Raw genomic sequence first — 24374 nt, 5'->3', positions numbered from 1 at the left:
TATTGAGCTGGGATGCGGCACAGAGACATGGAGCTGGGACAGGAACACAACAGGGGGACGTGGAGCTGGGACACGGCATGGGAACATTGAGATGGGATATGGACACAGAGCTAGGACAGGAACATGGAGATGGGACAGGAATGTGGCATGGGGACACGAAGATGGGATAGTGCATGGGGGTGTGGAATTAGGACAGGAACATGGCATGGGGACATGGAGCTGGGACATGTGTAGGGGCATGGAGGAGGGATGGGGGCATGGCACAGGGACCTGAAGACAGAGCAGGGACCTGGACATGGGACATGGAGTGTGGACACAGATGTGGGATGGAGTATGGAGCTAGAGCCAGGCCAGGGAGCAGGGCTACATGGGGGGACCATGCGAATGGGGGGGGCATGTGTGGGACCCTGCTCCACACTACAAAGGGGCCAGGACTCCCCACTGCCTCTGGGGAGACTTGTCCCATACAGACACTGGGCCCCCTGCACGCACATGCACCTCCAACTTCATGCACATATATGCACACACACTCACATGCATGCACACATGTATGCGCACAAGAGCATACACACACACAGACATGCACACATATGTACACATGCACACACATCACACATGCTCACACGCTGCCTGCAGGACCCCCCCCACACACACACGCCCCCCCCCACCCCCATCAGGGACCACCCACACACATTTGCTCTTTGCACGCCGCCGGCACACGGACCACACGCACATTATTTGCAAACAGCAGCCGGAAGCACAAGCAGAGCAGCACAAACACTGGGATGCACACAGCCCGGGGTAGCATATACACACACACACACACTGCTACCTGCATGCAAACACTGCTGAGTGCACAAGCATGCGTGTACTTGTGCACACACCTGGAAGGCTGTGGCACCCCGGGTGGATGGGCCCACCCCATGCATCCATATCCATGTTTCCATATCCATGTCCCTCCATATCCATGTCCTCCAGTCATATCCTCCCATCCATATCCCTGTTCCCTATATCCATGTCCCTCCATATCCATGTCCCCATATCTATCTCCACCCATCCCTAACCCCTATATCCATGTCCCCCATATGCATGTTCCCCCCCCACCCATCCCTCCATACCCCATATCCATGTCCCTCCACATCCACCTCTCCATATCCACATCCCCCATATTGATTCACCCCTTATCCATGCTCCCATATCCATGTCCCTATCCATATCCCCTCATCCATGTCCCCATATCCATGTCTCCATATCCACGCCCCCCACATCCACGTTCCCTCATCTCTATCCCCCATATCTATGGCCCCATACCCAAGTTCTCCCATCCATATCCCCTATCCATACCCCCCCATTCATATCCCCCCACTCCCTTTCCCATTCTACCCCCCGACCCCCCAGGAGCCGCCCCCCACATCGCTCCCCCCACCCGCTACGAGGCGGAAGGCAGCGATGTGTGTGTGTAAGGGGGGGGTCCCTTCCTCCTCCCCCTCCATCCTCCATCCCTTCCCCTTCGCTCCTCCCCGCTCACGGAGCGCGGCCCCCGGTGCCCCGCTGAGCCGAGTGGAGCCGCGCGGAGCGGAACGGAGCATGGAGGGCCTCTCCCGGGGGGGGCACCGCTGCCCGCCCCTACCCCTGGCGATGGGGCTGTGCTGCTGCCTCCTGCTGCCGCCCGCTGCCGGCTCCTGGAGCGTGCAGCCCCGCAGGTACCGGCGCCGGGGGGAGGGGGGACACCGAGAGGGCAGTGAGAACGGGGGGCAATGAGGAGATGGGGGCATCGGGTATGGGGTGTATGGGAATCGGGAGCCGGGAGAGCGTTGGGTGGGGAGCACAGCGCGCTGGGGGCTTTGGGTGCAGGGCACTGTGATACCAGCACCGGAGAGCAGCGAGCGCTGGGTACGGGTGGTACCGGCAGCAATGGGGTCCGGGATCAGGCACTGGGGGTGCCAGCACCAGGGGTGAGCGGGGAGGAGGAGTGCTTTGGGGGGGGGTCTGAGTGCCAGGCATGGGGATGCAGCACCAGGGGGCTCTGGGTGTCACTGGGTGGGCACTGCATGGGGCTGGATGCTGGACACATGGGGGTGCCAACACCGCGGGGGGTGAAGGAACATTGGAGGCAGCAGGGAGGGGCTGCTTGGTGCGGAGCGGGGCTCTGGGTCTGCCGGGAGTGGGAAGGCTGTGGGGGTCACCAGGGCTGGCAGGGCTCAGCGGGGCTGCGGCCCCTGTGTATCCCTATGGTCCCTGTCCTGCCGGGGGCGGCGGGGGGGTTGTTTACAGGAAATCTTTGGCGCTGGCGGTGTCTCCAGCACCGGATTGCCGGGACCTCCCGGTTCCGCTCAGCTCGGCTCAGTGACGGGCAGAAGCTGCCTCATTTCCCCTTCCCCTCCTGGCCTAGCCCGGGCAGACCCCGTTACCTGACCACCCCCACGGGCCCACCCACGGGTCCCACATACACAGCGAAGGGCACGAAGCCGGGGGAAGGTGCCGGACCCAGAGCAGAGCCCGGGCACACTCAGTGCACGAATGGCCCCGCAGCGGGTGGGCTGGGTGAGCTGAGGCCATGCGAGCACCCACACGCCTCGCTGCTGGATCCTGCCCTGAGCTGTGGGGGTTCCCTCATTGCTGGCACCCACCACAACTTCCCTGCCAGCCGGAACGGGCCGGGGCGCATCCTCATCTCTATGGCACCGCCGGGGCTGGCATCATCCCCAACCCAAGACAGCCCTGGGGGGCATAGTACTGGGGGCAGTTGGACCCCCCCAGCCATCCCCATCGTTCCCGGTGGCTCAGTGTGCAGCTGGGATGCTGCCCAGCCACAAAGCCCTGTGCTGCCCCGCTGTGTCCCCCCGGCACAGCCCACACTATTGTTCCCCACGCTGCCACCAGCCACAGCCACCGCCTCCCCTGCAGGCACTAAAAGCTCCTTTTTCCACCCAAATTGTGGCTGTGCAGGCGGGGAAGGTGGCACACATCTTCAAGGGGGCTTGGGTCTTCCCTATAGGTCAGTGGGGGGGTTCCAGCTCTATGCTATTGGGCACTTGTGGAGCTCGGTTCTATCCTATGGGACACTCGGGGGACACTCTGGGGTCCCAGCTCTCTCCTTTGGGCATTTGGAGGTCCCATCTCCTCCCCATGGGTCACTTGTCAGGCACTGGTGAGTCCCAGCATTCCCCCATGGGGCACTTGGGGAGATTGGTTCTGTACTATGGGGCAACTGGGGGACACTGGGGGATTTGGTTCACACCTATAAGGATCTGGGAGGTCCCAGTTCTCCCCCATGGGGTACTTGGGAACCAATTTCCTCCCTGACATGGATGGCACTCATATCCCTCAACATAGCCTGCATGGGGACACCATGCTGGGGACACCCACCCATCTTCTCTTGCAGCAATTGGTGCTCCTACATGGTGACAAGGACGGTGACGTGCCTGGTGCAGAACGGCACCTCCCTGCAGCGTGTCTTCCAGGGCTGCCGCTGGCCACCGGGCTGCGGTGGGGGCAGGTGAGACCCCAGTGAGTGGTGGGAGCTGCAGCCATGGGGTGTCACCGGGGTGACATCAGTGCCTGCTCTGTGCCAGCAGCTACCGCACCGTCGTCCGGCCCGCGTACCGGGTGGCCTACAGGACACTGACGGCGCTGGAGTGGAAGTGCTGCCCTGGGCACAGCGGGGCCAACTGCGAGGAAGGTGGGACATGGTTCCAGCCCTTGGGGCAGGAGGGGCAGCTGAGAACTCCGACAGAGCAGGGAGGACATGGGTGGGTGGGTGGGTGGATGGATGGTTAGATGGAGAGAGGGAGGGAGGGAGGGAAGGAAGGAAGGAAGGAAGGAAGGAAGGAAGGAAGGAAGGAAGGAAGGAAGGAAGGAAGGAAGGAAGGAAGGAAGGAAGGAAGGAAGGAAGGAAGGAAGGAAGGAAGGAAGGAAGGAAGGAAGGAAGGAAGGAAGGAAGGAAGGAAGGAAGGAAGGAAGGAAGGAAGGAAGGAAGGAAGGAAGGAAGGAAGGAAGGAAGGAAGGAAGGAAGGAAGGAAGGAAGGAAGGAAGGAAGGAAGGAAGGAAGGAAGGAAGGGAGGGAGGGAGGGAGGGAGAGAGGAATGGAGGGAGGGAGAGATGTTCCTGTGGGTGGATGGATGGATGAATGGATGGAGGGAAGGAGGGAGGGAAGGAAGGAGGGGGAAAGGGAGGACTGAAGGATGAAGGGACGGATGTTCCTGTGGGTGAATGGGTGGATGGAGCGTGGAATTGACGGACGGATGGATGGATGGATGGATGGATGGATGGATGGATGGATGGATGGATGGATGGAGGGATGGATGGAGGGATGGAGGGAGGGAAGGATGAATGGATGGAGGGATGGGTAGACAAATTGGAGTTCTTGTAGGTGGGTAAGTGAATGGGTGGATTGACAGATGGATGTCTGTTCATCTAAGTGAGTGAATGGATGCTCCTGTGGGCTGGTGAGTGGGTGGATGGATGGACAGCTGGATGGTTGCATGCATGGATGGATGGATGGATGGTTGGACAGATAGATGTTCCTGTGTGCAGATGGGTGGGTTGATGAGAGGGCTGGCAGATCAATGGTTGGATGTCCAACCATGGGTGCAGGAAGGCATCAGTGGAAGGCTGGTTGGATGTTCTGTGTGGGGGTGGCACCCGGAGGGACACACCACTGGGTGGGTGAGGAGGTGGGTATATGGGTGGACAACCCTCTGCAGGTGGGTGGGCAGATGGATGGTTGGACAGCAGTGCCAATGGGCAGATAGATGGAAAAGCAGATGGACGGGGTGTCAGTGGGGGATGGATGGATGGACATTCCTGTGGCTGGGTGGATGTGCCCATAAGGGGATGCCTGTCTGTCTGCCTGCCTGCCTGTCTGTCCCTGTGTGCAGCCGGGCAGCTGCGCCTATGCACAGTGAATGAATGGGTGCCAGCCTGTGCCATGCATGGTCCTTGGCAGCTGTCAGCCTCCGTTAGCAGGTGGGGGCTACACATCCCCAGCCCACCCCCAGAGCATGGGGCCAGCTGGGTGGCAACAGCACGAGGGTGGCAGAGCCTCTTCTCCTCCTCCTCTGTGCGTGCTTCAGCTCTCCCCTCCTCCTCCTCCTCACCATTGGCTGAGTGCCCCACATCTGGGCCTGCTTAGGGCTGTGCTGGCTGTCCCCAGCAGCCTTGGTGGTGGCCGTGCCAGGGTGTGGTGACAGTGTGGGGGGGCTCGGTGACATGGATCTGCTCCAGCCCCTTCTGTGCTATGCTGTGTTCTCACTTCCCCTTAGTGGGACCCCACATTGTGGTCCTCCTGAGCTGGGGATGGGGAGAGCTGGTCTGTGGTATTGGGGTCTAGGGATGGGGAGCATGGGGTCACTGGATCAGGACCATCGTTGGGATTGGGAAGATCTGACTGGTGGGCATGGGTGGGTTTGGGGGAATCTGGCTCAGGGTTATGGGGCAGACTGAGGGGATCTGGAGCGCTATAATGGATGGCTGGGTGTGGAGGCTCTGGCCTTTGGCCATGGATGGGATTCAGGGCACATGGCTTAGCGCTGTGTGGTGAGTTGGAGGGGATCTGGCAGGCCATACAAGGGTGCAAGGGGAATATGATTCAGGGCCGTGGGTGGGTTTGGGGGGGTCTGTCCAAGGGCCATGACTAGGTTTGGGGCTCACCAGCAGCAAGGATGGGGCAGGAAGCAGCAGAACTCCCTACATCCCCCTCCCCACTTTGGGGTGAAGCACCACCTCTGGTGAGGGGGTTCTCCCACTGGCCCAGGGGGGTCCTGACACCCTCTCCCCTCACAGACCCCCACACCTTCCTCGCTCTGCGTGATGCTGCACGCCCCAGCACCGCCCCACGTCGCTCTCCCCTGCGCCCCACGGCTTTCTCAGGTGGGTGCAGCTCCTCGGTGCCCCACACCCCCAAAAACACCCTGAGGTCCTGGGTGCACCCCAAGCCCTGCACTGTCCCCTGCAGGGTGCCTGAACTGCAGTCACGTCGGGGAGCTGTCAGCACGCCTGGCCACCCTCGAGGCACAGGTGACCCCCCCCCACCATACCTCGATGGCCATGGGGACCTGGGGTGGCATCTCACAGTTCCCAGCACTGTCTCATCCGCAGGTGGCCCGGCTCTCAGTGGCAGAAGCCCCCACGTCCCCAACACCCAAAGGTGACAGCTTGGGTAGGAGTCCTGACACTGGGCAGCTCTGGGGGTCCCCAGCCGCACAGGGGAGCCCAGGGGATGAAGGTAAGGGTGGGTGGCTGTCCCACAACCCCCAGCACCCACTGGCATCGGTGGTGGCAGCGCCACCCAGTGCTGGAGAACAGATCCCCCCTGAGGATGCTGCTCCCTGCAGGCAGACCTGGTTCACGGGGACCCCCCGGCCCCTCTGGTCCCAAGGGTGATGCAGGAGGACGGGGACCCTCAGGCATTCCTGGAGTGAAGGGTCCATTGGGACCCCCAGGTAAGGGTATGCCCACTCAGTCTCCCAACTTCGTTAACCCCCATTGATCTTCACCCTCATCTTCCTCCCTGCAGGTCCCCCAGGTCCTCCCGGTCCCCCTGGCCATGACGGAGCCAGAGGTCTCCCTGGAGAAAAGGGATTGCCCGGCCCCCCCGGTCCCCCTGGGCCTCCTGCTCCTGTGGGGCCAGCCGTACCCTGGCTGACTGATCCGAGTAAGGATGGGGCTGAGGGTTCTGGGGGGCGAGTGGGGGCTGAACCCCAGCAGAGCAGCTGAACCCTCCCAGATCTGGGGCGTCATCACCAACCACCCCACCCTGACCTCTCCTGCAGGGGACCCGCTCCTCTCCAACACCTTCACTGAAGCAGCTGGGGGCATTGTGGGGCCCGCTGGCCCCCCTGGACCCATGGGGCCAATGGGTGAGTTCACCCCCATCACCCCCAAGCAGCAGCTCTCAGAGGGCACTATGCTGAGCCGTGTCCCCTCACTCTCCTTGCAGGACCCCCTGGCCCCCCAGGACCCATAGGTCTGCCCGGCCCCCCAGGGCCTGATGTAAGTCTGGGAGCAATTTGGGGGGGAGGGGGGGAGCACTTCAGAGGGCGCATCCCCAGTGCTGATGGCACCATCACTGTCACTGCATAGGGGAGAGCTGGGGCACCTGGAGCTGCCGGTCCCCGGGGAGACAAAGGCGACAGGGTGAGTGTAATGAGCTGGGGGGGTCTCAGCCAGCAACGAGCCTTGGGGGCAGGAGCACCCATATGTGGCTGTACCCCATATGCACCCCTTGATACTGACATGATCTGTTCCCCCCAGGGCCCCAAGGGAGAGCCAGGCAGCCGTGGGCAGGATGGAGCACAGGTACGTGGGCCCCCCAGGAATGGGGGCTGTGCTGGGGTGAAGGTGGGCCCTCTGCCCTCCCCCTCTGCCTCTCCTTCTCCTTTCTGTGTTTTAGGGCGAGCCGGGCCCCAAGGGCGAGCCGGGCGACAAGGGCACATGGGTGAGTGATGGGAGATATGGGGAGAGGGGTGGCATGTGGGAACCCAGATGCTTCATGTCCCTGGGACTCCAACAGCAGCATGGTGGTCCCAAGCTGTGAGCAACACTCATCGTGTGGCTGGGGTCCCAGGGATGGCACAGGGATCCCTAACTGTGCAAGTGCATGTCTTGTCCTCGGGACCTCAAGAACAGCATGAGGGTCCTCAAATGTGCTCAGCACTCACCTGGTGCCCCTGGCATCCCAATAACGTTACGGGGGTCCCCAGCTGCACCTTGTCCCTGAGACCTCAGGGGTGGCATGGGGGTCTCCAAATGTGCCCAGTGCTTGTGTTTCATCCTTGGGACCCCAATGTTCCTGGGTTGTGCTTGTTTTCCCACCCCATGGTGTGGCCCTACCCCCTGCCCCCCACATTCTGGGGGCTTAGGCAGGCAGCACTGGGCACATAGGGGGCAGTGGGGCTGGGGGTGTCCCTGGCTCCCCCCTGACTCCTTTCTTCCCTCCGCAGGGGGAGGGTTTACACCAGCTCCGCGAGGCTTTGAAGATTTTAGCAGAGAGGGTTTTAATCTTGGAAACAATGATTGGGCTCTATGGTGAGTAGGGGGAGCGCAGGAGGCAGCCACGGGGGGGCACAGGGGTCCCTCCATCCACGATGGGCTCCATTATGGGGAGCAGCAGGTGCCCCCTTCCCTGAGCCCCATGGGGACACATGTGTACCCCCATCCCCACACCAGGGGTGGCACTCCCCAGTGAGTGCCCCCTCCCTGGACCCATGGGGACAGGAGAGCCCCTCACATCCCCCTGGGACCATGGGAGACCCCACACCCTTTTGGGAGACCTGGCACCCCCAACGCTTGCACTGCACCCCCCGGCCCGGCTGCGCCCGCACTGTGCCATGGGGCAACCACGCTCTGCTCTGCTCTCTCACTCTCCACCAGGCCAGTAGCTTCCAAGCCCTGCTGCGGCAGCAGGCCCGCCTGGAGGTCCTGGCTAGAAGGGTCACCCTCCTGGAAGCCATCATCTGGCCAGGTAACTGCACCACCACCGCGTCAGACACCCCCCAGCAGTGGGGGGAGGGATGGAGAGGGACCCCAGAGCCACCCCTAGGAGAGACTGTTGGGCTGAGGGAGGCCCTGGAGATGCTCAAGGATCATGGAGGGACATTGAGACCTTTTTGGGCTGAGAGTGATGGCAGAGAGAATCACTTGCACCAAGGGGACCCTCCTGGGTTGAGGGAGGACTTGGATGTGTCCAAGGACCCAGGGGTTGCTCCAAGGGCTCAGGGAGCCCCAAGGAACAAGGGAGACCACAGAGCAAGTCTTTGACCGAGGGAGGCCATGGAGACACTCTTGGACCAAGGCAGACCTTGGAAATCCCCGAGGATCAAAGGAGAACTTGGAGCTTCTCTTGGGTTAAAGGGAGAATCTGGAGTCCCTCTTGGACCAAGGGAGACCATGGAGAGCTTCTTATGTTGAGGAAGGCCCATCAGGGTTGTTCTCCAAGGAGAACCAAGGAGGCACCGGAGCTCTTCTTGGTGCAAGAGATCCACCCAGTGCCCTTCTCAAACCAAGGGAGTCCCTGGTGGCCTTCCTGGGAGAGGGACACCAAGGGACACCTGGGGGCTCCCCAGGGATCAATGGGCCATGCAGACCATGGAGCTCCCAGGAACATCTCAAAGCCCAAAGGAGACCCTGGAGGAGCCCCCAGCCCCCTCACACTGAGGCTGACTCCATAACCAGCTGCCCCCTCCTGCTGTTCCCCCTTTCCAGCTGTGCTTTGCTGCAGGGGCTCTGTCCTCATCCCTGCGTGCCAACCGGGGGTGCCAGGCGGGGGGTCCTCATCCCTTGGGGTGTGGGGGTCATGCTGGGGTGGTAGTGGTGGGGGGACACTGTGAAGGGACACATGGAGCTGGGGGCACACCCAGGGCCAGCCGCCCCCTTCTGTCCCCAGTGTCAGAATGGGAGGTGTCTGGGTTGTTGGTGGCACTTGGGGACCTCATGGTGATGGAGACGTGGTGGGTTGGATCTTGTGGTGACAAGGATGTCCCAGTGCCAGGAGACCTCATGGGGGTGGAGGGACCTGGTGGTATGGGGACCCTACGGTGGGCAGCACCCAATGGGGGCACAGGGATCTGTGGGGATGATGTGGGACCCGACGGCCTCGAGACCCCACGGTGGCACAGGGGCCCCTGAGGACCATTTGGAGCTGTGACACCCCACACCCCACGGCCTCACAGCTCTCTCCTTTCCTCCTGCAGAACCAGAACCCGGCTCAGGCAGCGGCCCCGGGGGCCCACCAGCACCCAGCCCCCCCCGTGCCAAGCGTCGCCGCTCACCCCCCACCCACCAGGCTCTCCCTGGCCAGCCCTAAGAGTGCAGCCCCGCTGTGTCCCCGCTGTGTACATGGAGGTCCTGGTGCTACCCGGTGCCAATGCACCGGTCGGACCCCCCCAGCTTTTGGCCCTGCTGCTCTGCACCCCCGTGCTGGGGGGCACAGGGCCCCCACGGCCACCCCGGTGCTCGGGGGGCTGCATCCCGTGTGCCGTCCTGGCACTGCCTGGGCATTAAAGGTGTCCCCAGAGCCGTGTGTCACTGCTTGATGGGTGGGGACACGGGTGGGCGGCACCGAGGGGGGGACACCCATGGTATCCTATGACACCTATGGGACAATGGACACCCACACCGTGACACTCGTGGGACAAGCAATAGCAGCGTGTTGTCTGTGGGACACCCACACTGTGCCACGACACCCGTGGGACATCGCCCATAGCACGGCACCAGGGGGCACCCACAGCACAGCAGGGACACGCAGGGACACGCACTCACTGCTGTCACCAATGGGACACTCATAACGCACCACCAGTGGGACACCCACGCAGTGCCATGTCACCAGGGGGGCACTGACCCATAGCAGGGTCCCCACCCAGTGCTATGTCACCACTTGGATCCCTATTACAGGGAGCCATAGCCCCCCATACCCTCATACCCCCACGCACCATCACGCCACGCGTGACACGCTGCGCCCACATCCCGCCAACTCACGTGACGTCACGCTTAGCCACGCCCCCTTAGCCACGCCCACACCGAAGCCCCGCCCCCTCTCGCCGCTCCGTAACGGCGGCGGGCCGCACCACCCGCCGCTCAGCGCGGGGGGAGCCCTAAGCCCCGCCCACCGCAGCGCCCCCCATCGCCGATCGCAGTGGTGCGTCCCGCCGGGCGGGGCGGCGCATGCGCAGCGCGGGGCGGCCGCGGCGGCCGGACGTTGGGAGCGCGGAGGAGGAAGAAGAGAAAATGGCGTCGACGGGTGAGCGGGGCCGGGCGGAGCGGGGCGGCACACGGGGCTCCGAGGGGAGGGCACGGCGTGATGGGCGGGACGAGGGGCCGCGGGCCGGGCCGCACTCGGCCATACCGCATCCTTTATCGGAGCCTGGGCCTCAGGGCAGCCCGAGCTGAGGGGGGGCGTTGGGCCCTCGGTGCTGCGGCCTGTTGGGAGCCGGGCGGTGCGGGGCTGTGGGGCCGCGGTGCGGAGCGGGAGCGGCTGTGGCTGTGCTCGGCAGCACCGTGTCACTGCGCTGTGGGGGGTCGCCGTGATGCCGCTGCTGCTGGGCCCGGTCCTGACGCTTGGCCGGGTTTGTGGCGGTCAGCGAACGCTGCGAGGCCTCGTGGAGAGCGGCCCGGGCATCAATGGGGGCGCGCACGGTCGTTAGGGATGAGAGCGGGTGGGTCCGGCAACTAATAGCGACAGGATGGGGGAGGGATTTAAACTCCAATAGGGGAGAATGAGGTGAGGTGGTAACAGGAATCCGTCATTGAGAGGGCGGTGAGGCTGCACGGAGCTGTGTGTGCCCCATTCACTGCCCTGCTACAGGCCAGGGGTGGGCCCTGGGCAGCCTGAGCTGGTGGGGGGAGGTTGGGTGATATTTAAGGTTCCTTCCATCCCATTCTAAACAGCGTTTTTAACGTGATTCCATCACCTGCAGTGGTAGCAGGGTGGTGATGTTGTGCTGTTGATAGTCTTCAGGCAGCCTCTCCAAGCTCGCACTCCTCATTTTATTCAATAGAGACCAGTTTAACACAAGGTGTGGTGGCACACACTCCTCATTTTATTCAATAGAGACCAGTTTAACACAAGGTGTGGTAGCAGCAGAAACGTCAGAACCCTTTTCTGTGTGGGGCTGCCTGGCTCTGAGCAGAGCTCTGTGCACGTTTGGTTTCCGAGTCCAGCTCAGGATGCTACGAGCAAAGTCTGAACCTGTTCTTCATCTCTGTCCTTGGGACCTTTCCGGTCCTGGCAGAGCTGGAGGAGTGTCCCAGGAAAGATTTGCTCGTAGGGCTGGATTCATTGCTGCCATTTGCTCTAGGTGGGAACTGGAAACACTTGGTGGCTTGGAGGGAAAGAAAGCGTGCCCGTAGGAGCTGTAATCATTTCAAATATAGCCTGGTAATTGCCGTGTGCATGCATTTTCCATCCCTAGCAGCAAGCCAGTTCGGGAGAGGTTTTTTTTCTTCTGGTTGGATTTTCTGGATTTCAGTTTTGCTCTAAATCACACTATTTACATGGGCTGGAGCTTGGGGAAAGGAATTGCTGCCAGCTGCTGGTCGCAATCCCTCCTAGGGAAAAGAGAACTTGCCAGTGATGGGTTTGTGTCCTTGAGAGTTAAATAGACAAAGTGCTGTGTTTCGTACAGACTCAAGGGCTTACAACCTGGCCCTTTGAAACAGGGGGGTTTGTAAGTGTCAGCCCCCATGTTACCTTTGTTCCAAACCCCACTACCAGCCCCCTTGGGTGCCATCGAAAATGGCAGTTCAATTAAAGTGGGGTCATTTGAGATCAAAGTTGGTGCTGCAGACAGCAGAAACAATAAAGGGAAGAGAGGTTTTGTTTCCCTTTAGAAGGCTGAGAAAATGCATTTACCTTACTCTTTTGAAACTAGATTTCCAGGGGTTTATAGCAGTTCTTTCAAGTTGCTGGAGGAAATTCCAGCTGCTCTGCTCTTACACTGTTAATTTTGTTGAGTCTTTGTCAACCTTTCTTTCTGTTTTTGTTTCTCTTGTAGATTATAGCACCTATAGCCAAGCTGCAGCTCAGCAGGGGTAAGTAGCATTATGGCCTTTTATCATAAAAAGTTGTGATGTAAGTGTGTGGTAATTGTGGTTTAGTCTTAGCTCAGGTCTGCTTTGCAATCCCTTTGGTTTTCTATTGGATTATGTGCTGTTTTAACACTTGAGCAGAAAGATTTTGGCTTTAAAAGCCATTGTGTGATATCTGTATTGCACAAGTACTTGAATGCATCATAAACATCTTGAAATTCATTTTGCAGCTACAGCGCGTACGCACCTCAGCCAGCCCAAGGATACGCACAGACCACGCAGGTAAAGCACAGGAGGGGATTCTGACCCTTCCTGGGATCCCAGCAGCCACTTCTGAGCCCTGAAACATTCTGAGCAGCATCAAAACCTGTCATTAGGAGCTGCCTTGTAACTTCCCACACAGCCTGTGCTTAAAGTGAAACTGCCTTGATGTCTGGGAGCTTCCACATTCTCTTCCTTGTTAATATATCCCAGTTGTTGCCAAGAGGATTATAAAAACCTAATTCTTGGTGTACGTTTAACACTTACGTGTCGGAAGGGTGTTTTACTTGGTGGTGTGGGAGAGAGAAACCTGAAAAAGGAGTAAAAGAAAGGGGAAATTGCCATTTGTTTGATGGCAGCACTTGGAAAAGTTAGGAGGAGAGGATGGATTTCTTCCTTTTTCATGGAGCTGTTGTAGCTATTAGTATTGTAAGTTGGCTAAACTGCAAACTGCTGATGATCTTTCAGAGATGAATGATGCCTTTTTTTGTTTAATCCTTAGAATCCAAGTTACTGAAACCACAGTTATATGCAAAATACGAGTGTGGTTTTTTGAAGTCAACTTGGTTGACTTTCCCCAGCATCTCCAGACAGTGTTTTTTTTTTTTCTCAAAGGAAGATCCTGCCACCCAAAAGCACGTCTGTGTTCTGCACACAAAAGCTGTTGTTCTGGAGCATTACAGAGCAGAGCTAACTGGGCTTTGTGCTGCTGCCCACAACTGCCAGCTTGATGCGGATACAGAATCACACAGAATTACCCGGGTTGGAAGGGACCTCAAGGATCACGTAGTTCCAACCCCCCTGCCTAGCAGGGCCACCAAACATACACCTTTACTAGATCAGGTTGCCCAGGGCCCCGTCCAACCTGGTCTTGAACACCTCCAAGGACGGGGCATCCACAACCTCACTGGGCAGCCTGTTCCAGGACCTAACCACCCTTCTAGTACAGAACTTTCCCCTAACATCCCTCCTTCAACTTAAAACCATTTCCCCGTGTCCTGCTATTATCAGCCCTTTCGAAGAGTTTACTCCCCTCCTGGGAGTAAGTTCCCTTCAGGTCCCATTTGCTTTCCGGGCCGCCAGAGCGCACTGCTGGCTCATGTTAAGTTTCTCATCTATCAGGACCCCTAGGTCTTTTTCAGCCGAGCTGCTCTCAAGGACAACTCCTCCCAGCCTGTACAGGTGCCTGGGGTTCTTCCAGCCCAAGTGCAAAACCTTGCACTTTGCCGTGTTGAACCTCATTAGGTTCACCCGAGCCCAGCTTTCCAGCCTGTCAAGGTCCCTCTGAATGGCATCCGTTCCCTCCACCGTATCGACTGCACCACTCAGCTTGGTGTCATCAGCAAACTTGCTGAGGGTGCACTCCATTCCCTCATCGATGTCATTAATAAAGATGTTAAAGAGCACCGGTCCCAAGACAGACCCTTGAGGGACGCTGCTCGTTACCGGCCTCCACCTGGACATTGAGCCATTGACCACCACCCTCTGTCTGTGGCCTTTCAACCAATTGCTTATCCATCTAGTTGTCCACCCATCAAATCCACCTCCCTCCAATTTGGAGATGAGGATGTGATGGGGGACCATGTCAAAGGCCTTGCTCAGGTCCAGGTAAATGACATCGGTTGCCTTCCCTTCATCCACCAACACCGTCACTCCATCATAGAAGGCCACAAGATTAGTTAAGCATGACCTTCCCCTGGTGAAGCCATGCTGGCTGTCTCGGATCACATGCTCGTTCTTTATGTGATCAAGCATGTTGTCCAGGAGGATCTGTTCCATAATCTTCCCAGGCATGGAGGTGAGACTCACCGGCCTGTAGTTACCCGGGTCCTCCCTGCTCCCCTTCTTGTAAATGGGAGTGACCTTCCTCCAATCATCCGGGACCTCACCTGACAGCCACGACTTCTCAAATATGATGGAGAGCGGCTCGGCAACCACCTCAGCCAGCTCCTTCAGGATACCTCTGCAAAAGCATCACTGTTACAGGAGGGGCAGAGGTTCAGTCTTGGCATCTGGGTCAATTGAAATGGAAACGACAATACTTAACATATTTATTCAAAATGAAAAGAGAGAAGAACTGCAAGAACTGCTGCTGAAAGCACAGGTTACGCAGAAGGTGTAGGCAGCCTGGCAGATATAAGAACAGGAGGTTTCAGCATCCTTTAGTGCAAGGCTAACAGCTCATACTCAGCAGCAGGCAAGTTGCCACATGAGGTTTGTAGCATCTCATGCCTCTGGGTGCACTGAGCTTCCATGGGTAGTGGAAAACTCAGTCTGAGCAAAGTTTTTCTCTTTGAGATCTGTTGGCTTCATTAAGGTCTGTATTGCTTGTGTGCCAGGGAGTCTGGCTCACAAGTTACACGGGCTTAGATCCCAAAAGGCATTTTATTCCCAGAAGCCAGTGGATATCTCTGAAAATCTGGACGTTGAGGAGGCTTGTCTTAGTGCTTCTTGAGCTCTAACTAAACTTTCCCCCCAAACCCAGCTGCTGAGCACACAGCTGTTGGCAGCTGGCTGGTGCCTGAGGTTCAGGCTGACTGAGTGGGCTGTGGGCTCTTAAGCTGACAAAACCACAGCATCAGCAGCTCTGTGCTAATCTAGTCTCCCCACATGGCCTGCTGCAGCAAAAGAGTTGCTTTGCAGAGCTGAAATCAGGGCTGAGCAAGGCAGCAGCACTCCTTTTGGCTGGGCTTGGGGCAGGGTGTGGGGCGAGAGCTGATCCCTTGCTCAGTGCCAAGGTGCTGGGGCAGGAGTAGCGTGGCTCCTGCTGAACCCATCCTCAGGTGCCCACATAAACTGTTCTTGACAAATGTTGGCTGCTGGATGTGTAGAATACTCAAAATAACTTCACTGAAAGCTTAAATAGATTCCTTCTGGTGAATGCCAGTAGAAGTAGCTGATATCTTGCTTCATGCTGCTCTGCACCCTGGATAGCCCCGCTCCTGAGTTGCAGATTAGCCTTCAGGATACACCTACAAATGTTCCTTTGTGCCTGGGCAGAAACGAGGAGCTGGATGCTGTCCTGTTCCTCTTTACATAGAGCACACGTGTTTTGTGTATTTGTAAGAGGCTGCTCCTCTGGTCCTGGCATTGAAAAATTGCATTTGTAACTTCATTACAGATCTGAACTGAAATTTGCAGTAGCGCCCAATCTTTCAGAGTAGCCTTGGCTTGACTCAGATTGCTTTCAGTAAACCAGGTAACACAGATCCCCCCAGTCTGTGTACAGCACCGAAACAATCTGTGTGTATCTGTGAGACACGTGCGAGTCGTTTCTGCTCACAAATTAAATCTCTGTCATCTTTGGAGCAGACCTATGGGCAGCAGAGCTATGGAACTTATGGACAGCCCACTGATGCCAGCTACACACAGCCTCAGACAACTGCAACGTATGGGCAGACTGCGTATGCGACGTCCTACGGGCAGCCCCCCACTGGTAAGAGCTACGGGGCCTGATTGATGCTGGGGAAGGACTTGGGCTCAGGACACTGTTGTGGGAAGGGCTTTCTTCCTTGAGAGCCTGCAGGTTCAAATGATGCCAAGGTGTGGGTGGCCAAGTAAATGCAGCCATTTCATTTTTTCCAGGGAGCCTTTTGGGTGCTGGCTCACGCTGCAGTGCTAAGCATGGCTACAAAATGGGCTGCACTAAAAAAGAGCACAGCAAACACAAGCTGCACAGCAGCGCTCCTCACGAGTGCTTGTTCTGGCTGCTCTTGAGCCCGCAGAGTCCATGTCCTGAGCACTCCCCCTGCCTGAAAATCAAATCAGTGAAAGTGATGTATGCCTGTTCTGATAGTGTACCCTCTACTTTTTGTCTTGTGCTTCCCACAGTAGAAGGGACCAGTACAGGTTTGACTATCCTGCTCACTCTTGCATGGAAAATGCCATCTCATCCTGTCTAAACTTGCAGTGTTAACCCTTTAGGTGTCCCTTGCCTTTAGCACCAAAAACTTGCACCATCACAGCGTGTACACTAAGAGTGTGCTAGGCTGCAGTGCTGTCTGCAATCTCCACATCTCTGTAATGAGCAGCTTTTAAAAGTCTGGATGGTGTACATTGTGGAAGAGGCTTCCTAAGCACTCAGGACAGGCATGCTGAGATGTTTCAGGTGAATATAACACCATTGTTTTACTATTCCCTAAAGGGTAAACAGCATGGTTAGACATGTCCAGATGTCCTGACCACCATCTCTGCATGTTTCATGTGATGTCTTTGGACTTACAGTGCAGATGCATACTCCACGTGCTCATAAGTGCTCTGTCCACTACTTCAACATGTGCTCTTTGAACTGAAGTTTTGTACATACGAATGCCTTAACATCTGAAAGAAACTATTGAGACATCATTCACTTTTGATATATTTGGCTTAAAAATCTCAGGAGACTTTGAAAAAGAGAACTAATTTTCCTTCAAGCAGTGCTTTGGGTACCGTTTTCTGCAGATTCATCCTTGGTTGCAAATGTCTCTCAGAGTGGCAGCCTTGTTAAGTATTTCCTGAAGCGTGGGGATACCAGAACAGGCAGGCAGTGTGCCCGTGGGTACCTGGCCACAAAGCTGCTGGGGAATGCTTCCAAGGAAGAGACAGAGGGAAAGCACTGTCCTATAGTGTGTCCTGTTACATAGCACTCAAACTACAAGGGTGAGGAAAATCCCTGCCTGGTAGGTATCCTGCAGAACGAGGAGCAATACTCTTTAGCCAGTTATCTGCTGGATTTCTCCTTCCCTTTAACAAGCTGTGCATATAAATAGGCAGAGAAATTGTTTTGTGGACTTCCCAGATTTTTGGGGGGGATTGTTGGAGTCCCTTAATCCTTCCTGCTGACTCCATTCCTGCAAGGGTCGTGTTTGTGCTTGTTCTCCAGGAGTGGATTTCCTGGATTAATAATAATGCCAGGCATCTCTTCTGCAAGGCTGCTTTTTAGGCAAAACACTTTGGTTTCTTTTCATCTGAGAAAATAAAAGCAAACTCAGGAAGTGGTCAAATGAAAGGGTTTTTTTTTCAGGCCTTCAAGTATGATTTGCCTCAACCTGCGCAGCACTTGTCTGTGGCAGAGCTGTTGGTGTTGCTCTCGAGGCAGAGTGCCAGGTTGTGTTTATTCTTTCTCTACCTGCCTCTCCTTCAGGAGCCGGAGCAGTGCAAATGAGGCTGATGGTGCTGAAGGCCTTTCTGTCCATCACTGCCTCTGCTGAACACCAGTTCTGGCTTCTCATCCAAACTAGAGCCTGTGGTGCTGCCTGGGGCACAGATCCTGGTGCCCTAAAAGACGAGCTGTGCTTGCATTTGAATTTCACAGCAGAGGAATTACTGCAGTTCTCCAGTTAGCTGAAAGCAAATTGACTTTTTTGTCTTAACAGTGTATTATTATTTTTTTTAAGATGGAGAAATTCCAGTACAGTGCAGGTACAACCTGTTGGGACCATGTCTCAGGCTGGGGCTGGGACCTCTGCAGCCCCCTCACCTTCCTCTTTCCTCCTGTGGATGCAGAAGGTGACTTGGAGTCCTCTTGTCCTCAGGGTCAGAGCCTGCAGGCTGCTCTGCAGCTCTCCCAGCAGCAAGTGAATAAGGGGATTAATCTACACCATCAAGTCTGTGGTCGGGGGTTGCTCTTTAATCACTGCAAGATGTAAGCGTGAATTGCGAGAGTAAATAAACAGCTGCATCTGCTACGGTTATTGGCTTTCTAACATCATCATTTGGGGATGGAAATATGACTTCAAATCTCCTAGTCTAAATGTACTTTGAGTAGCAAAGTGGGAACAGCTCTGTAAAGATAACCAGCTCCCGCTGCTCAGCATTGGAAGTAAATATTCCCTTAGCTGTGTTGTCTACCCCAATTACCTGTCACACCAAAACGAAGCAGACTGAGCCAGCCCCTGCTTCCCCTTCTCTGGACCTCTACTGGGAGGCATCTGTGCCAAGCAGGAGTCGGCTTCCCTTGGGCACCAGGACCCTTCAATGAGGAGGGAGCTCTGCAAACTGCTGCTAGCTGGCCTGGGGCCTGCTTAGTTCAGAATGAGCTGCTTTGACTGCAGTTTGTAATTGCTGTTCTCTGAGGACCTAATCCTAAAAGCTTCCCCTCCCGCTGAAGAAATCCTGGACTTCGATAAGGGTTTTGCTCACAGACATGGAAGATTTGAGAGGAAACTGAGCCCTGCAACTGCACTTCTTAAAGTGGGTTATTGGAGTTCTCCCATTCCCCTTTTCTTACCATATCTGTTCTGTAGATTCACCATTTGTACTGCTGACTGCTGGGAGGAGGAGGAGGAAGAAATGATGTTGTGTAAATGGCCCCTTCAGAAGTGCAGCTCTTGAGGGTTTTCCAAGCATTTAAACTAAGTGGCTGAAATGAGAATTCAGGCCAGCGGGATGTTAAATCACCGCCTTTTCTTTCTCTGGTGCAAACGCTTCCTGCCGAGCTGCCTGCACAAGGGAAATGCTCCATCCAGAGCTGAAGCATTACAATTCAGGATGATTTTCTCCTCCTTTTTATTCTAATGGCTGTGCAGAGCTGCTGTTGGCAAACCCACACAGATGATGCAGAAAGGCAGCGCTGCCCATGGTGGCACCACGAGGGCCCCTTTCTGGAGGTTGGCTGCCTCTGTGTGCTGCTCCCCAGGGCTGTGGTTTCAGTAGCACACGTGTCAGACCGTACTGCAGACAGCAGGGGTTTTTTTAGTAAGTGGTCAGGCTTCAACCACTTAAAAGTAAGGATTTCTTCAGCTGTGTAACGTGGAAGCACTGTGGTGGCTCACATCAAACTGTTTGAACTGTTTAATTTTGTCAGGAGCAACTAAAAGCTACACTGCTCAATCCTGTTCAAATTCACCTCAGTCCCCCCTCCAGTAACATTCAGAGCAGGGCTTTGCTTTGCACAGAACCTCTGGGCAGCCAGGCACAGCTCAACAAGCAGGAAAGCTTCCTGCCAGCGATTCCTGCCCCTGTCTCCTGGTGGGAAGGGAGCTTCCTTGCTCCCAGCTTGGCAGGAGCACGATGGGGGAGCTGCTCCACAGCGTTCAGGAGGGCGGTGATGTGATAATCATGCAGAGCAGCAGGCACAGGGAACAGCTTGGGGACTGGCACTTGCAGATGGAGGAAAGACTTCTTCCTACTCAGAGCCCCTTGTCAGCATGCTGGGACCAACTGGGAAGCTCAGGAGTAACGCACAGGGCAGGGTGCTGCAGCTTGGTTTGGTTTGTTGCACCCACTTCTCACTTTCTGGTTTGAGAACCCTGATTTTCCAGCAGGTTACCAGCAGAGCACAGTGAGTTGGTGCCTCAGGAGAGCTGCGTGCTCTGCTGGAAGAAGTGCTTCATTTTGGAAAGGGAGGAATCAAAATAGTTTGCCCGAGGTGCTGTGCAAAGAGTAGGTCACGAGTGTCCTGTGTTTAATAAGAAACACTGAGAAGCTGGTACCTTAATTGATGCTATTAAGATCAATAAGACTGGAACCAGTTGGCTGCTTTATAGCAATTGATTTTTCTATCCTTCAGTAAGTGAGGTTCTGCTAACCAAATCTTTAACTGGTAGCTTTTGGTGCAAATCTTTGTTTCATAATTGGAAAACCAGCTTGCGTGGTCTGTAACTATAAAAAAGCCACCGTGGTAATGCTTGGTTTGTTGTTCATCTTTGTTGACAAGCCAAATGGTCAGCTGAATTACCTAGCAACAGCTGCTGGGAACGCTGATCTCAGTGGAGCTGGTTTGGGATCAGGGATGTTCTTGTGAAACTGTTCAGAAATAAATGTGTGAGCTCTGAGCTTTGAGCTGAAGCAGCCTGAAATTATGAGCAAAGCGAGGGTGCATAAAATGTCTTAAAAAGCGACACACGGGGCAGCTCCTGACCTTTCTCTTAAGCTAAAGCAAATGTAAAGTGCTTGCCTTCAGTTTCTGGAATTGCTGTTCTAAGTGATGCTTACAAAAGGCTCAGAAAGACTTCTCTGTCCGCCTGGTGCACTTTTGTGCTTTCGCTTCTTAAAAAAGCTGCCAGGATGGGACTGTGCTTTTCCAATTAATGGCATTTCTTTGACTGTAAGGCCAGGAGGAGCTTTGTGGAGCCCAATGGACAAAAGAAAGCACTGCGTGCCTCAGTCCGCCCTGCATTAGCTGGAAGCCTCGGGTGCTGTGAACAAACAGTCCCTGGATGCTGGTTCCAGAAAGCTCCTCGGGGTGTGCGCTGGGGATGGAGAGGGCATTTCTGGGGCAGGCTGAGGTTTCCCAGGGTGGGGGCTTTCCAAGGGATGCTGTGGGTTCCTTTTCTGCAGCAGTGCTGTTTCTGAGCTCTGATACACCACGAGCAGGAATGGTGTAGAGGAGGCATCTCTAGCGGAGTGGCCGTGCTAGTCTGGTGATGAGGCTGTGCTCTGTTGCAGGTTACACGGCCCCGACTGCCCCCCCAGCATACAGTCAGCCCGTCCAGGGGTACGGCACGGCCGCCTACGACACCAGCACCGCCACGGTTACCACCACCCAGGCTTCCTACGCAGCACCATCCGCCTATGGCACCCAGCCTGCTTACCCGGCCTATGGGCAGCAGCCACCTGCGGCCATTCCCCCAAGGTAACGTGTGCATCTGTTTTCTTCTGAGGCTGTATGTTGCTCTGCTGCCGTGCCCGAGGGCACCACCAGCTGAAATGAGGCCTGCTGGTTTTGCTTCCATTTTTTCTCTGCCTGTTACACTTAAGCTTTGCTCTTACTGCAGCTGATCCCACAACATTTTCAGAGCTGGAAGAAGCTGTGTAGGTGCTTCTGTTCTGGCACAGTGAGTCAGCGCTGCTACAGGGAAATACAGAGAGCAACCAAGCAGCACAAATGGGCACTTGACTCATGATCTGGACCAGAAAATGGACCAGTCTGCTTGAGTCACGGGGTGCTTAGGATGATGCTATGCCCTGTGATTTCTTAAGTGGCTGCACATGCTGAAGACAACTTCCTTTTTAAATCTCTCGTGTCAGTAGCATGTTCAGCTTAATTGTTTGCTCAAGATATTGCGGGTTTAGAACGTGAAATGGGAACTTAGGAGCTAGTTACAACTGCTTTATTCATTTGCCTGATGTTTGCAGTAGCCGCTCCTGAATAACAAGGCCAGAGCATGACACAGCCCTGGCTGTGTCTCTCAGATTACACTGAAGTATGAATTGTGGTGTCATTTTAAATATTCTTCCCAGCTTGTACAACAAAAGTAGTTCAGTTCTTTTTTTCATTTAGCTCTGATAAACACTTTGAAATTCTAAGCAGAAGGGGACTAATCTAAAAGGAAGGGGACATGCAAACTGCATGCAAAGAGTTCTCTTTTATTTTCTGGTCTTGAGAGTTAATGCTAAGCATCCTCTCCCTTTCATCAGATAAGGTATTTGGGGCAATATCTGCTTGCACTGGCTTCTAAACCAAACAATGGTGCCTTTAACTGGCAGCATTTCTCGGTGCTTTGGAGCTAATCGTTTACAAGCATTGTGCAAAACAGAGCAGAGGGGCAGTGCTGCTGACCGACTTTCCTGGCAGTTTCACAGAAGTCTGAATTGAACCCCTCGCTGTAGGTTTCATAATGCAGCTGGCAAACAGAAGCTGTGGTGCTCTCCAAGTGCTCTCAGTTCAGGATGCTGTTTCTTGGTGGCAGTGGGTAAAATGTTTAGTGCACAGCATGTGTGTACTTGCTGCTATTGAGTGACCAGCACTGATGAGCTGGTTTATAACCCTTCCCGTAGAAAGTACCTGTCCTGCCACAGGGAATATGTGCACCTCTGGTGCTTCCACCTGTGGAGGTCTGTGCTTTTGTCCTTATTGTTCATTATTAATTTCAGACCCCAAGATGGCAGCAAACCAGCAGAGACCAGCCAGCCACCATCAAGTACAACAGGCTACAGCCAACCCAGCCTAGGGTATGGGCAGAGCAACTACAGCTACCCCCAGGTGCCTGCCAGCTACCCGATGCAACCGGTTACTGCACCTCCCTCCTATCCTCCTACCAGGTAATTCTTTCAGAAAGCGAAGCCTTTTGCAACTGGCATGTGAACTTTTGAGGTTAACTGGGGCATAATGATTTTCTTTCTCAAGGGTTTTTAGGGGAATGAGAGTAGAAAGAGGTTTAGTATCCTGGGATGAGGGAGGTGTGGTTCTGATTGGAGTTGTACTAGCTCTAGAGATAAGGCAAGGGTTGAATCGTAAAATCATGGGACTGTTAAGATTGAAAAAGACCTCTATGATCATAGGGTCCAACTGTCAGTCTATCACCACCATGACCACTAAACCACGTCCCTCAGTACCGCATCTCCACAGTTCTGGAACACCTCCAGGGATGGTGACTCTACCACCTCTCTGGGCAGCCTGTGCCAATGAATCACCACTCTTCCAGAGAAGAACTGTTTCCTAATATCCAGCCTGAACCTCCAGGGAGACCTGAGAGCAGCCTTTCAGTTTTTAAAGATGGGGTGAGGGGAGGGGGGAGGAGCATAAGAAAAATGGGACAGACTTTTTAGCAGGGTCTGTGATGATAGGGCAAAAGGAAGTGGTTTCAAACTAAAAGAGGGGAGATTTAGATTGGATGTAAGAAAAAGCGTTTTTACTGTTAGTGAAGGACTGACATAGGTTGCTTGGAGAGGTTGTGGTGCCCCATCCCATGGGGCGGACACCCGAGGTCGGGGAAATGGGACTCTAAGCACCTGATCAGGATGTAGTTGTCACTGTTTAGTACAGGGCAATTTTGTCTTCCAACTCAGACAGTTCTATGATTCTGTTGCTAGAGTCTCCTCTCCTCCAGGCTGGCCCACCCCATTTCCCTCAGCCACTCCCCACAGAACTGTGCTCCAGACCCCTCATCTCTCCGTTGCCCTTCTCTGGACACACTCAGGGCCTCAATGTCTTTATTCTAGTACGAGGCCCAAAACTGAGCACAGTACCCGAGGTGCAGCTCATTCAGCTGGCTGTTGACTGACACTCCCAAATCCTTTTCCTCTGCACAGCTTTCCAGCCACTCTGTACCATGCACAGGTATCAAGTGATACCTTGAGGATTACTGCTCTGACTATTAAGGACACAAGTAAAGAAGGCACTGAGCACCTCAGCCTATTCCTCATCCTTGGTTGTAACGTTCCCTGCTGTGTCCAATAAAGGATGGAGAATCTCTGAAGTATGAAGCGTGAAAGTGGCCTTTAGCTGCCTCCTTGCACACAGTTTTCAGAAGGGGCTTACCTCTCCCTTCAGGTGTCCTTAATGTGTTGATGCTAAGTCCTGGAATGTACACTTAGAAAGTTTCAGAGGTTGAGTTCTATGAGGATGAACAGTTTTATTGTCCGTCAGCTAAAAATATTTCAGAGGTGAGGCAGAAGGGAGCCTGCTAACTGCATTGCCACTGATTTTACCCTGGCACTTCAGCCTCTTTCCCAGAGGTATATTGCAGATGGTCACGCTGACTTTGCTTGTAGGTTTATTTTTCTTCCTGCTGTCAGGGCAGCCTCTGTAGGATGACTTCAGCTTTGTAAGTGGTTTGCAATAACACACACGCCTTATAATTGCATTACTTTCTTGCGTGAGCCACTCCTGCAGCCTGATGCATGTGTCCAAGTGAATTGGCTTATCTTCCCATCTTTAAAATGCT

General features: G+C 55.2%; 2 protein-coding genes across 14 annotated transcripts in view; both read left to right on the top strand.

The window, feature by feature from the left end:
* The first annotated feature begins 1553 nt into the window (after nucleotides 1-1553).
* On the top strand, nucleotides 1554-10015 carry EMID1 (EMI domain containing 1). Of its 7 annotated transcripts, none has more exons than XR_014931764.1 (16): nucleotides 1554-1703; nucleotides 3386-3499; nucleotides 3579-3682; nucleotides 5785-5871; nucleotides 5957-6018; nucleotides 6100-6226; nucleotides 6336-6443; nucleotides 6518-6655; nucleotides 6774-6860; nucleotides 6941-6993; nucleotides 7084-7137; nucleotides 7255-7299; nucleotides 7394-7438; nucleotides 7944-8028; nucleotides 8374-8464; nucleotides 9693-10015. XR_014931764.1 is itself a non-coding variant. In XM_015878501.3 (15 exons), the coding sequence occupies exons 1-15, from the start codon at nucleotides 1588-1590 to the stop codon at nucleotides 9803-9805; spliced, it is 1338 nt and encodes a 445-aa protein (XP_015733987.1). In that variant the 5' UTR covers nucleotides 1554-1587; the 3' UTR covers nucleotides 9806-10015. The 7 variants fall into 7 exon arrangements, 5 of the variants coding, with proteins under 5 accessions (XP_015733987.1, XP_085364903.1, XP_015733986.1 ...); XR_001558585.3 differs by having other exon boundaries at nucleotides 3576-3682; XM_015878501.3 differs by lacking the exon at nucleotides 8374-8464.
* Nucleotides 10016-10660: 645 nt separating this feature from the next.
* EWSR1 (EWS RNA binding protein 1) overlaps nucleotides 10661-24374 on the top strand; it is a 21869-nt gene continuing 8155 nt past the window's right edge. For 2 of the 7 annotated variants that reach the window (XM_015878143.3, XM_015878142.3), the window contains exons 1-7: nucleotides 10661-10738; nucleotides 12492-12528; nucleotides 12756-12807; nucleotides 16099-16222; nucleotides 16618-16635; nucleotides 21154-21340; nucleotides 22582-22749. In XM_015878143.3, coding sequence (XP_015733629.1) covers nucleotides 10663-10738; nucleotides 12492-12528; nucleotides 12756-12807; nucleotides 16099-16222; nucleotides 16618-16635; nucleotides 21154-21340; nucleotides 22582-22749 — 662 coding nt within the window. In that variant the 5' untranslated portion in view covers nucleotides 10661-10662. Of the gene's footprint in view, nucleotides 10739-12491; nucleotides 12529-12755; nucleotides 12808-15912; nucleotides 15986-16098; nucleotides 16223-16617; nucleotides 16636-21153; nucleotides 21341-22581; nucleotides 22750-24374 lie in introns of those variants that run through there. The other 5 variants (XM_015878146.3, XM_015878145.3, XM_085508774.1 and 2 more) reach the window with 3 other exon arrangements.

The sequence above is a fragment of the Coturnix japonica genome, chromosome 9 (genome assembly GCF_054131305.1).
Source record: "Coturnix japonica strain WE chromosome 9, WE-NBRP24, whole genome shotgun sequence".
Taxonomy (NCBI): domain Eukaryota; kingdom Metazoa; phylum Chordata; class Aves; order Galliformes; family Phasianidae; genus Coturnix; species Coturnix japonica.
This window is presented reverse-complemented; position numbering and strand designations above follow the sequence as displayed.